Source organism: Neophocaena asiaeorientalis, unplaced genomic scaffold (genome assembly GCF_003031525.2).
Source record: "Neophocaena asiaeorientalis asiaeorientalis breed wild unplaced genomic scaffold, Neophocaena_asiaeorientalis_V1.1 scaffold40, whole genome shotgun sequence".
Lineage (NCBI taxonomy): Eukaryota > Metazoa > Chordata > Mammalia > Artiodactyla > Phocoenidae > Neophocaena > Neophocaena asiaeorientalis.
Genome location: NW_020185335.1, coordinates 3,582,037 through 3,595,622, shown reverse-complemented (window position 1 = coordinate 3,595,622; position 13,586 = coordinate 3,582,037). Strand labels below are relative to the sequence as shown.

At 40.5% G+C, this 13,586-nt stretch overlaps 1 protein-coding gene across 7 annotated transcripts in view; it reads left to right on the top strand.

Annotated features, from left to right (window-relative positions):
- WDR59 (WD repeat domain 59) overlaps positions 1–13,586 on the top strand; it is a 106,595-nt gene that overhangs the window by 44,762 nt on the left and 48,247 nt on the right. For 6 of the 7 annotated variants that reach the window (XR_003001916.1, XR_003001917.1, XR_003001918.1 and 3 more), the window contains exons 14-18: positions 827–991; positions 3,496–3,591; positions 3,747–3,903; positions 4,407–4,476; positions 8,485–8,638. Coding sequence is in view for 4 of the 7 variants with exons in the window: in XM_024735655.1 (XP_024591423.1) it covers positions 827–991; positions 3,496–3,591; positions 3,747–3,903; positions 4,407–4,476; positions 8,485–8,638 (642 nt within the window). In the remaining 3 variants the exon portion in view is untranslated. Of the gene's footprint in view, positions 1–826; positions 992–3,495; positions 3,592–3,746; positions 3,904–4,406; positions 4,477–8,484; positions 8,639–11,231; positions 11,333–13,586 lie in introns of those variants that run through there. The other variant, XM_024735658.1, reaches the window with a different exon arrangement.

The following is a 13,586-nucleotide window of genomic DNA, read 5'->3' as shown; positions in this document are numbered from 1 at the left end:
TTATTGAAGAGGCTGTCTTTTCTCCACTGTATATTCTTGCCTCCTTTATCAAAGATAAGGTGACCATATGTGTGTGGGTTTATCTCTGGGATTTCTGTCCTGTTCATTGATCTATATTTCTGTTTTTGTGCCAGTACCATACTGTCTTGATTACTGTAGCTTCATAGTATAGTCTGAAGTCAGGGAGCCTGATTCCTCCAGCTCCGTTTTTCTTTCTCAAGATTGCTTTGGCTATTCGGGGTCTTTTGGGTTTCCATACAAATTGCGCAATTTTTTGATCTAGTTCTGTGAAAAATACCATTGGTAGTTTGATAGGGATTGCTTTGAATCTGTAGATGGCTCTGGGCAGTATAGTCATTTTCACAATGTTGATTCTTCCAGCCCAAGAACATGGTATATCTCTCCATCTGTTTGTATCATCTTTAATTTCTTTCATCAGTGTCTTAGTTTTCTGCATACAGGTCTTTTGTCTCCTTAGGTAGGTTTATTCCTAGGTTCCAGGAGTACTTTTAACTTGAGTCAGGTTTTTAACATCTTCCTGCTTTATTTTCCCATCTCAAAATAAATATAACAAGTTTCAGCCTATCTCACAGCTTTGGGATGAAGCTTTTTTAAGCAAAAACACTTTGAATTTATTAAATCGGTGCTAAAATTAAAAATCCATTTTGAAAATGAGTTGTCCACATCTTCCAAATTCATCTTTGGAGACTCTCTCTCACTCCGTTACCAGGAACCTAGAGCATTCAGTTATCTTATTTAAACCTGTTTGCATCTGAAGACCCTTTGCAGTTCCTCTCCAAAGCAGCTATTGATTTGTCCCCTGCAGATGGACGCAGCAGACAGGAGCTGCACAGTGTCTGTGCACTGCAGCAACCACCGCGTCAAGATGCTGGTGAAGTTCCCTGCACAGTACCCGAACCACGCGGCCCCTTCCTTCCAGTTCATTAACCCCACCACCATCACATCCACTATGAAAGCGAAGCTGCTCAAGGTGGGCATCTGTGTTCACAAGTTCTCCTTGATGTCAGAAGTGGAGAGCACTGCTCATTTGCATCAGTGTCTGAGTCCAGCAGTGAAGTTGAGTGAAAAAACGAGTTGATAAGATTTGGACATCATGTGTCCTTCCACCCAGCAGGGTTAACAGCTGTATTCTTTTTGTGTAGAAAACATTGAGCGCTGATTCTTAATCTCTTTGGGTCAGGGACCGCCCCCTTCTAAAGTCTAATGAAAACCACACACCCTTCCACAGAAAAATTTGCACAGATATTGCATATAACTTCAGAAATATTGCATATAAATCATAGGCAGTTATGTAATTGCATATAATCTGCTCACAGATCTCATTAAAGCTATGTGTTAATCCCAGGTTAATACAATACAATCTCATTTATTTGGAAACTGTAGGCAAAACGTATTCTGAAGCTAAAAGATACTTTCTAATCAGAAAAAAAGTATGTAAGGTCATTAAAAAAAATCTGTTCTGTAAAAGGAGATGTTGTTACTTAGAGTGAGGCTGGCTGGCTGGACAGGTGAGGTGTGATAGGACGGCGGTACCTGAATGGAGGGGTGCAGCCTGGCATCTCGTCTTTACCCTTACAGATTCAGAAACTTGATTTGTCAGTTCATGCAGAGCTAATCAGGTGGAATCCTCATAAAAAAGCCCCGTGAGCTGAGATACGTCTTTTTCGGTCTGAGCAGCATCACATGTGAAATAGCAGAAATATCCTGGCAGCACCAAGTTGACCTGAATGCTATTCATTTTTTCCCTAGTTTGTGTTATATACACTTGATTGTTCTGTCTTCTTGGGGTATGATAGGTAACCAAGAAATTGTTCAAGCTTTGTAAGGGTCTGTGAAATGCTAATAACTCAGATTTTGTGGTACTTGACGTTTTTTCCTTGGAGTCTGAACATTTCGTTGCCTTGTTTGGACATACAAAAAAGATAAATTTTTCTATTGGTATCAAAATGATAGGATAAGCAAGTGTTTTAAAGGTCTAATTCAGTGCTGTCCAATAGAAATGTGATGCAGACTACATGTAATTTTCAATTTTCTAGTAGCCATACTAATAAAAAAAGGTAAATTAATTTCAATAATATTTTAATTTAATCCAGTATGTCCAAAGTATTATTATATCAACATGTAAGCGGTATAAAAATTATTGCGATAGCTTACATTCTTTCTTTTTTTTCTTTTTGGTACTAAGTCTTCAACTTTTGGTGTGAATTTTGTGCTTACAGTACATCGCAGTCCAGACTAGCCACACTTCATGTGCTTTATAGTCCGGTAATGACTTCCATGTTAGACAGCCCAGGTCCAATTTACAGGCCTACCTTCAGTATGTGTATGTCAGGTTATACCGATAGCATGTGCTTTAAAATGTTAAGCTCCATATATATGTGTATATAAAATATATATATGTTATTAAAGTATAGTTGATTTACAACGTTGTGCCCCAATCTCTGCTGTACATACATACATATACATATGTACATTCTTTTTTTAATATTCTTTTCCATTATGGTTTATCCCAGGAGATTGGATATAGTTCCCTGTGCTATACAGTAGGACCTTGTTGTTTATCCATTCTAAATGAAATAGTTTACATCTACCAACCCCAAGTTCCCAGGCCATCTGTCTCCCTTCCCCCTCATCCTTGGCAACCCCAAGTCTGTTCTCTGTGTCTGTGAGTCTGTTCCTGTTTTGTAGATAGGTTCATTTGTGCCATATTTTAGATTCCACATATAAGTGATATCATATGGTATTTGTCTTTCTCTTTCTGACTTACTTCAATTAGTATGATAATTTCTAGTTGCATCCATGTTGCTGCAAATGGCATTATTTTGTTCTTTTTTTAATGACTGAGTAGTTAGTGTTCCATTGTATATATGTACCACGTCTTCTTTATCAATTTATTTGTCAGTGGACATTTAGGTTGTTTCCATGTTTTGGCTATTGTGAATAGTGCTGCTATGAACATAGGGGTGCATGTATCTTTTTGAATTATAGTTTTGTCCAGGTATATTAGGCTTTATATTTTTAAAGGACCCCCCCAAAAAAGGTACATTTTAATTTTCACTAAAGTGAAATCTGTTCCCCCTGGCATGTATGTATCACATGGAACAGTTTTCAGTCCAGACTGGAGGATATTACTCTAAGTGATGCTGAGATTTCTCATGGAGGAGGGTCGGGTCGGGGGAGAGCAAAGGAGTAGAATTCACTATAAAGGAAGAATGGTGGTTCTAATCGTGCTCTCTCAGAGCCAGTGCATGTGCCTGCCATGGCAAAGGAAAGGGCTTCTGGAAGAGGATTCACAAATGAATCTTCTCTCTGAGCCTCTCGGGGAGGGGGAAGGTGGTGTGGTGTGTTGGCAGCCTCAGACACAGCCACGCTTCGGTGCCCCAGCATCGTTGCTGCTTCCGATGCTTCACACAATAAAAAAGAATCAGGAGAAAGAATGTTGCTCTTCTTGACTGCGTTTTGTGCCTTTTCTAGATCCTGAAAGACACTTCCCTGCAAAAAGTGAAACGCAACCAGAGCTGTTTGGAGCCCTGCCTGCGCCAGCTCGTCTCCTGCCTTGAGTCTTTTGTGGTGGGATCCTTGTTACCAACCTATGCTTTGTGGTTTCGTTTCCTTTCCTCCTCCCTAAAATCCTGGGCTCCCTGATCTTGGAATAATGTGTCCTGTTTTGTAATTTGGCTTGAAGACAGATTGTGGGTTTTAGTCTCTTGATTTTAAAATTTCAGAACCAAGAAGACAGCGCTTCCAGCAATCCCTTCGCGCTCCCGAACTCTGTCACGCCACCCCTACCGACATTTGCCCGGGTGACCACCGCCTACGGGTCCTACCAGGATGCCAATATTCCCTTTCCCAGGACCTCAGGGGCCAGATTCTGCGGGGCAGGTTGGTCTCTTTAGGTTCTCTGATTCTAGATTTCGAGAGAGAGAAGCTAAGAATGTCTGTATAAAAATTTCCATCAGAAAATGTTTCTTTGTTTTTATTTCCTGAGAACTCAAAAGATTTCTGTCATGGTGTTATCTGAAGCCGCATTGGCATCTGGGGACACACCCTAAGAACGTTCACCAGATTTACAGACTTGACTTGTTTCATTCTGATGAGTGTGAATTTGAGTCTTGACTCAACCTATTGAAAATACACATAGGAAATATAAAGTACCTGTGAAGACTTTTTCCAAACCACATATATCCCATCTCTCCTGAATCCTGGAGATTCTTATCTTTGTTTTTATTAAGTACGGCTGCCATTGTGAGCCTGTGTAGCTTAGGATACTATGTCTTATCCTTCAGGTATATTGAGGTAGACAAAAGATTGACCAGTGCTTTCTTAGGATTTCCCATCACCAGCTCATTGACCTTGATGTGCACGTGTGATGTCTCCTTTGACAGGGTACCTGGTGTATTTCACAAGGCCCATGACGATGCACCGAGCAGTGTCTCCGACTGAGCCTACTCCGAGGTGAGTCTGGGAGATGCAGGTATAAGCTACATTCATGGGACAGAAATAGGCAGACATCTGGGAATTTGTCTTTGGACAATTTGTGTTAGTTATCACTCATTATAAGATTTACTCCCAAAAGATCATGGTTCATTGAATTTCACCCAAGCTGAGATTTCTACTGTAAAGTTACTACTAGGAGTTGCTTGATAAAAACTGTTGTCAAAACAAGGCAAATTCTTTTTTAATGTGCTCTTCCCCATCACTAAAGTATTATCTGAATATTAAATAAAACTAGAATAATAGCAAGAGATAATCTATAGTCCCGTAACACTAATAGGCCACTTCTAACATTACCACACACATGTAATGTATGTGCAGCCATCACTAGAGTCAATTCTAGAACCTTTTCATTATCCCAAAAAGAAACTTTGAATCCCTTAAGGGTCACCCCAGTCCCTAAGTCCCCCATTCCTCCAGCCCTGGGCAAACACTGGTCTACTTTCTGTCTATAAATTTGCCTGTTCTGGACAGTTCATATAAATGGAATTGTATGTGTGTTCTTTTGTAACTGCCGTCTTTCACTTAGTATATTTTCAAGGATCATACATGTTGTAGCATGTATCAGTATTTCATTTCTTCTTATTGCCAAATAATATTCCATTACATGTATATACCATGTTTTATTTATTCATACATCAGTCATTGGACATTGGGACTGTTTCCACTTTTTGGCCATTATGAATAATGCTGCTATGAACATTCTGTGCAAATTTTGTGTGGATATATATTTTTTCATTTTTCTTGGATATATACCTAGGAACTGAATGACTGGATCATATTGTAAATTTTTTTCTTAATTAATACACTTTATCTTTTAGAGCAATTTTAGGTTCATAGCAAAATTGAGTGCAGAGTACATATACCCCTGTCCCCACACCTTTACAACCTTCCCCATATTAGTGGTTTTTTAAACTTAAATATTATGCTGTAGACTTCTGGTTCTGCAGTGTGATGACCAGGATAACTTGGAAACCCTCCTGCTACAAACACCTGGTTATACTGTATATGATATAGTTAGCATACTTAATAATGAATAGCTAAGCTAACAAGAAAGAAAGGACATTGCACCAAGTTCATGAGCAGGTGCTACGGCTGTCCTGGGAGTTTGCCAGTTTCTGCAGTAACCCAAGCAGATGAGAACTTGGCCCTACAAGAAGTGGGAGTTAAATGCCAGAGAATGCCCTACATTACACTAGATTCCTTATTTGAAAGGTTGGACTAGAAAACAATCACCTACTCTTTTTTTAAAATTTTTTAAATTTTATGTTTTTGGCTGAGTTGGGTCTTTGTTGCTGTATGCAGGCTTTCTCTAGTTGCGGCGAGCGGGGGCTACTCTTCATTGCGGTGCATGGGCTTCTCACTGTGGTGGCTTCTCTTGTTGTGGAGCACGGGCTCTAGGTGCGCAGACTTCAGTAGTTGTGGCACACGGGCTCAGTAGTTGTGGCACATGGGCTCAGTAGTTGTGGCTTGTGGGCTCCAGAGCACAGGCTCAGTAGCTGTGGCGCACGGACTTAGTTGCTCCGCGGCATGTGGGATCTTCCCGGAGCAGGGCTCGAACCTGTGTCCCCTGCATTGGCAGGCAGATTCTTAACCATTGTGCCAACAGGGAAGCCCCCAATCCCCTACTCTTAAAAGGAAACAACAGATATCTGTATCTGGACTTTGGGTCAGTGGGAAAATGTTCCTGTTAGAACATTTTTCACACTAACAGTCTTGTATTGAGGTATAATTTAGGGTACACAAATGTGAAGTCTGTACCTTGATGACCAGCACCCAGATCAGGATACAGAGCCTTGTCCTCGCTCCCAAAAGTTCCCTGGTCCCTTTACCCAGAGGAAATGATTCTTCTGCTTCCATCATTGAAGTTTAGTTTGCCTGTGCTTGAACTTCATCTAAATAGAGCCATCCAGCATGTACTATTTTATGTCTGGCTTATTTTGCTCAACTTAACGTTTTTGAAATTGATCCACGTGGTTGCATGGATCAGTAGTTCCATGGTATGAAAATAATATAATTTGCTTATTCATACTCCTGTTGATGGACATTTGGATTATTTCCAGTTTTTATTTTATTATATGTAGACCTATACATACAAGTCTTTTTTTTTTTATTTCATACAAGTCTTTTTATGGACATGTGTATTAATTTCTCTACCCAAGGAGTAGAATCCCTGGGTCATAGGATACGTGCGTGTTTAATTTTATTAGAATTGCCAAAAAGTCTGTCCCTGTGGTTATGCCGTGTTATACTCTTCCAGCAACGTTTCAGAGTTCTCGCTGCTCCACATCCTCTCCAAAACTTGGTGTTTTTAGTCTTTTCAGCTTTAGCCGTTGTGGTAGGTGTGTAGTGTTATCTCATTGTGCTTTAATTTGTGCTTCCATGGTGATGACTAATGATGGTGAACAGCTTTTGTGTGCTAATTGACCACTTGGATATCTTCTTTGGTGATTTGCCTGTTCTAGTATTTTGTCCAGTTTTTTTTTAGACTGTGTTTCTTATTATCTATTTGTGGTAGTTCTTTATCAATTCTTATTGCAAACCCTTTGCTGGGTGTATGTATTGATTTTCTCCTAATCTATGGCTTATCTTTGTCCCTCTTTAATGATTTTCAATTTTCAGCAGTTTTTAATTTTGATGCAGTTCAGTTTATCACTTTTTAAGTGTTAGGGTTAGTGCTTCTGTGTCCTGTCTAAAAAAAATTTCTGTCATGAAAATATTCTGTGTTTTCTCTTAAAAATTTATAGATGTAAATTCCTTATGTAAGGTCTGTAATTAATCTCAAAGTAATTTTTGTGAGGTTTTTTTTTTTCAGTAGAGATATATAGTTGTTATATATATAGCACCATTTATGGAAAAGATTTTGCTCTTGTTGAATTTGCATTGATACCTTTGTTGAAAATCAATTGACCGTATGTTTTGGATCTATTTCTGGCCTCTATTTTTTTCTTTGGTTTATTGGTCTCTCCTTATGCCAACACTACACTGTTAATGTAGGTTTATATAGTAAGTCTTCAAATCTGGTAATGTTAAGTCCTATAACTTTATTATTCTCATTCAGGATTGTGTTGGCTACTCTAGATCTTTTGCATTTCTGAAAAGATAGAAATCAGCTTACTGGTTCCTACAGAAAATAGCCTGCTCATATTTTGAATGGAGTTGTGTTGATTCTATAGATCAACTTGGAGAAAATTGACACCTTAACAATCTGGAATCTTCTAGTCTATTAACACGGTGTATTTCTCTATTGTTTTGAGTCTTTAATTTCTCTCAGCAATATTTTGTATTTTCCATGCACTTTTTTTTTTTAAATGTGTTCCTAGGTATTGCATGTGTTTTTTTTTTTTTCTTTTTTTTTTTTTGGGGTACGCGGGCCTCTCACTTTTTTTTTTTTTTTTTTTTTTTTTTTTTGCGGTACGCGGGCCTGTCACTGTTGTGGCCTCTCCCGTTGCGGAACACAGGCTCCGGACTCGCAGGCTCAGCGGCCATGGCTCACGGGCCCAGCCGCTCCGCGGCATGTGGGATCTTCCCAGACCAGGGAACGAACCCGTGTCCCCTGCATCGGCAGGCAGACTCTCAACCACTGCGCCACCAGGGAAGCCCGGTATTGCATGTGTTTTGATGCTATCGTAAATGCAATTCTATTATTTTCCAAATGTTTGTTTTTAATATATAGAAATACAGTAGATTATTGTAGATTGACCTTGTATCTAAATTCACTTATTAGTTTAAGTAATTTATAGACTCCTTTGAATTTTCTTTGTATATAGTCATAGAAACATTCTCCGCTTCTGCAGATAAAGCATTTTTCAGTTCTGAAAGTGATCTTTGATTCCTTTTTGGAGTTTCCATTTTTTCCCCATTTTATCCATCTTTTTCTCCTGATTTCATCAAGCGCTAAGAGTGGCATCACTTAGAACTATGGAAAGATCCAAGCCAGTATGGTTAATTGTGCCTTTTCAACCACAGATCTCTGTCAGCTTTGTCTGCCTATCATACTGGCTTGATTGCGCCCATGAAGATCCGCACAGAGGCCCCTGGGAACCTCCGTTTGTACAGCGGGAGCCCCACGCGCAGTGAGAAGGAGCAGGTCTCCATCAGCTCCTTCTACTACAAGGAGCGGGTAAGCGGCTGATCCACGGCCTTTGATTCTTATCCCTTCCCCAGATTCTTGTCCTTGGCCTCCCTGCCTGCCATGCACAGCAGCCAAATTAGTGATCCCCCTGTGGTCTTTCCCTTTCATACTTAGTGTGTTAGAGAAAGACCGTTGCTTTGTTCCTTTTGGTTGGTTTTTAACTACTGTAAATTATATAGGAGGGGGAGGGGTGGTTGGTTATTATAATCCGTACTCTTCCCTCCCCTTTAACCCTGTCCTGTGATCCCCATACATGAAGTCGATTCCCATCCTCTGAGATAGAATCATGTAGCTTCAGGTCTTCCTGGTTATTCTGATGTTTGTCACCAAATTAAGGGATGCTTCAGAAGGCTTGGGATCCTGATATATTTGGAACTTCATAGTTGTGGGAAGTTTTCAAGTTGACCTCTAAGAGGTTTTATACTTTTACAAAGTCTGCACCGAAGTACCCATTTGAATGGACTGGTTTATACAAAAATCACCTGAAACTGTCCTTCTGTTCCTGGGTTCTTAAGGAACTCATCGTCCCTACAGTAGCTATTAAGCTGTCAGAAGCCTTTGGTGACGACAGTGTAGAGAATATCGGCAGAGCGTGGGAATGATTCTGAGAACTTTCTGTATTATCAGGTTGAGTCTGGCTTAAACTGTCTTTTAACTGACGTGATGTATTAACTGGTTACCACTGAGCTACGCACAAACTCAGCCCTTAGGAATTCTTTGTTGCTCTCTCCCACTAATTGAGAAATGATGGATTGCCTATAATTAAAATTTGGTTTTTTGTTAAAAATTGAGTTATTTAAAATAAAACCCCAATTTCCAGCAGGTGTTGGAGGTGTCTTCACTTTGATTGCAGTGTAGTGTCTAACCTTCCTGGTTTGCATGATGTTGGCTGTCGCTGACTTTGTCAGGTCTTAGGGTTGTATGTGACAAATGAGTGGCAGGAACTGATGCTTGAGGCATGACCAGTCTTGGGCAAAACCTTCAGTCAAATAGGGAAAATGATTTTTTGGTTGCCTTTCTGGCCAGCTCCATAGTCCCTTTCTTTGCATCTCTGACGGAGTTCTCCACCCCACCGCTGCCTCCCCCCACCCCGCCCTGTCCTGCACCTGTCACAGAACTTATTAGAACACTTTTATCTTCCCAAGTCCTTTACATTCAAAAAAAATTTTTTTTTTCTTTTTCTGCAAGCTAGTGGGTAACTGGTGAGAAGCTTTGATAAACTGGTTGGAACTAAGGCATTTTATTATTGATGTAGTAGCTAAACAAACTCAAGGTTGAATAAATGTAGGAATTTTCTTTAGCACCAGGGCCAGGTTGAGGAGACCTGTTAGTCAAAGAGGCAGTTCTGAATTCCCCTTTGCATCATGCCCCGTGCTCCTCGTGCTTGGGTTCAGATTGGGCAGCATAGCTGGGACTTGCACTTTTGACCCTGTGATAGTGTGTAAAGGTCGTGTTTCATCAAAATAACTCCAGTTCCAAGAAGGAGGCTCTCCTAATACAGAAGCATTTGTAAGGCCTACATTTATATTTTTGATGGTCTGGACTCTCTTTTACGACAAACACACTGTAATCGTGAAGAGGGAACAAAGGCACATAGATAATTAGCTCTTATCAGACAGGATATGCTGGGGTGTGGAGGAAGGATTGTGATATTTCACTTTGGGGTGATTCCCAGCGTGCTGCTTCTCCCCAGAAAACAGGCCATTGTAGTCCCCTAGAATGACATAGTAAGTGGTCTCTGAATTGTATTTCAGACAGTGAGCGAATAAAGTGGGGGGAGGTAGTTTTATTATAATTTCATATGAAACTTTTGTATTGATGTATAGCCTATGTGCAGAAAAGTTCACAAATCATAGGTCTATAATTCAGTCAATTAGCAATCACAGGAAATAGACTGTTCCAAGACATAGACTATTCCAAGAACCCTAGAAGCCGTGGGGGAGGGAGGCACATTTTAATGTATGACACATAGTAATTATTAGGTTAAATCATATGAAACTGCTGATGTTTGAGCATTTTTGACCTTAAGAAAAAGTTTCACATGGTTCAGCCTAGTAAGAAGTTAAAATCAGTTATCAATAACTGGTCAGTCAGTTATTTTGTGATGAATCTAAAATAAACTCATAAACTCTCCTTGAAGCTTGTTCGTGTCCATCCCATTTACATACGGCATGGGGAAGGAATTACAGGAATGAAATATGGCCATCTTATTTTCCTCACAGAGGACGATAACAGTTTTATCCCTCGAGAAGTATTTTCTGATTCTTGGGTGTCTAGTTTCAAATGTCAAATAATATCACTTCTATTACTTTTGTCCTGGAAACGATTCCAGTGTACTAAATTTCTCTGTGCTTTTAAGTCTTCATTTTCAGCCCAAATTTTATCTCCTGCGTACTTTTATTCTTGTTTAGATCTCTACCCCTGAGAGCTTTAAGAAGAAAGGAAAAGAATACAACTGCATTAAAGTATAACAATGAAAGAATTATAGAGTATTTTGGAGATTGCAGAAATATCTTTCTAGAGCCGTTGGGGACTAATACTCATTTTTCTTGTTTTTGTGTTTTTACCCTGCCCTACTTAGGTCATCTTGTTATATCACCCAGAGGTTCTCCAGATGGAATTCCAGTGTTTGCTCTTAAAATTTTTTTAAATGTGAGAGATGTAAAAATAAATTAATAAAACCATTAAATTTCATATAAGAAGTTAGAAAGCACAGAGAGATGCTAACATTCATTTGGTAACTGGACCTTCTATTAATAGCTGATGAAATATTGTTTATTCTTAGGGTAAATCAGAAGGCCCAGGACTTAAGATAAATATCAGGCATTGCCCTGTAAACATTTAAAAAATTTTGCAGCTTCCCACATTCACTTCAGTTGACATCACTAAAATAGCTTTAATGTGAATAACTGAGGAGGCCTTGAAGTTAATAGAGTAATTTCTGATTTCGCGAAACAGTGTTGTATGCTCCCAGTTTCACACTGATGCTCCCGTGGTTAGCGAGAGCCCTGCGGAGCATCACCCTTCAATTCTCTCAGGCTCTCACTTCCTCCTGGCACCACTCTGAGGATGGTCCTGCAGTCCCAAGGTCAAGACTTCAGTTTCCCTGGCGCCCCCCCAGCCACACACCAAAAACAATTCGGTGTTGAATCTCTTGAGGAACTTCTTCCTTTTTAGGAATGAGAAGCTTCTCGCACATACGTATGCTTTTGAAGAGGAAGCAGAGTTCTCCACCTGTTTCCTTTTTTTTGGCTGCGCTGGCCTGTGTGGGTCTTAGCGCAGCATGTGGGATCCTTGTTCCCGACCAGGGATGGAACCCACATCCCCTGCATTGGAAGCGTGGAGTCTTAACCTCTGGACCGCCAGGGAAGTCCCTCCACCTGTTTCTTACGATCTTAATTCTTGTAAGAGAACCACAAATCTCCGTCGTAGTTCCTCTGTCAGAGCTGTGTGGATGTCAGCCTCCTGATGCCTTGAAATGTGTTTCGGACTAAAGGACAACGGCATTGAAGCTGTGTATGGGGTGTGATGGGTTGGGAGGGGGGTGAGGGAATCTAAATACTGCTGTGCTGAGTTTCAGATTTTTCAGTCATTCCCATCCCAATTTTCCAGTATATTATGGTACCTTTGAATCCATCAGATGTATGGGAAGCTTTCATTTTATTCTATATTTTTTCCCTTTTAATTTTCTTGGTGTTTTTCTTCCCTCCTCGTGGGTGTAACGTTTTCACGCACAGATGTCTCCTCGCTCTGCCCGGCGACGTTGGTCCATACAAGCAATTAACGACTTCCCGGTACTGTGCGCTGTGCAAATGCTCTCCTTAACTAATCCTGTCTCTGCCCAAAGGCCCAAGAATAAAATGCCACCTGCCTGGCTTTGAGGAACCTGAAATGACAGGCTGGCTGGTTTTCAGGACCAGCATAATCAATTTCTCACTCTTGGGAGTCAGGCACCAAGGACTGCCTCCTGGTTCTATCAGTTTCAAATGGGTGAATACTGATATCGTTAAGGATTGTGAATGGACTTCTTTGAAAATGAAGCTGAATGCTGGATTTCTTGGAAAGAACCCCAGTGATAAGCCTTTAGCTCACCTGATTTCACTTGGAGTATTTGTATAATTTCATAGAGCTTTCAAAAGCCTACCTTTGGCATGGCGGGGCAGCAGAGGAAGATATAAGAGGCTTCTACCATTTTGTCTCCGTTTTTATCGTCTTGCTCGAGTTCAAAGAGGGAGGTGCCCACCTGCTTCATTGGCATGACACCGAAGCTAGATTTTAATCCTTTGGGAATTTCCTGGAACAAATTTTTTCCTTGCCATCAGTATTTTGCATTGACAATAAAACCTCTGCAATGGACATCTTCTCTTCCTTTTCTCTTGCTTACTCTCTCCTCTTCTGTCTTCCTCTCCCACCCCCTTTGTGTTTCAGTCGTGCCATGGTGACCTCAGGCTGTGCAAGGCAGCTTTGAGGCTTTTGTGTAAGTTTCATTTGGTGTAAAAAAAAAAAAAAAAAAAAAAATTAGGGGCATAGTCCTATAGCCTTTTCATATAAAAACCGGTTGAAATCAGGAACCTTGATTAGCAAGTTCCACTGCTGCCCAACAACCTGGGGGTGGAGCTGCCTCCGTGGCCATCTTTCCTCAGAAAGCCTGTCCTACCAACCCAACTGCTGCGTTTCCACGGATTTTTCCCAGAAGTCCCTGCTCCTGCTGCTATTTAAAGAGGAACTCATTTTGACTCACTGCCCACTCTGATGATGATTATGCATTGTCGACGGGGTTGCTGCGAAGCAGTTGGTGGCTTATTCTTGGGCTGTTTTTACATTTAACCCATTTATTGCCATCGATGTTGCCTCCGATTGTAGCAGTAACACTGGTGGTTCAGTCGCAAGCTGGCTATTATTGGTTGTCATTCAGTGCTCTCTCCACCACTGCCTC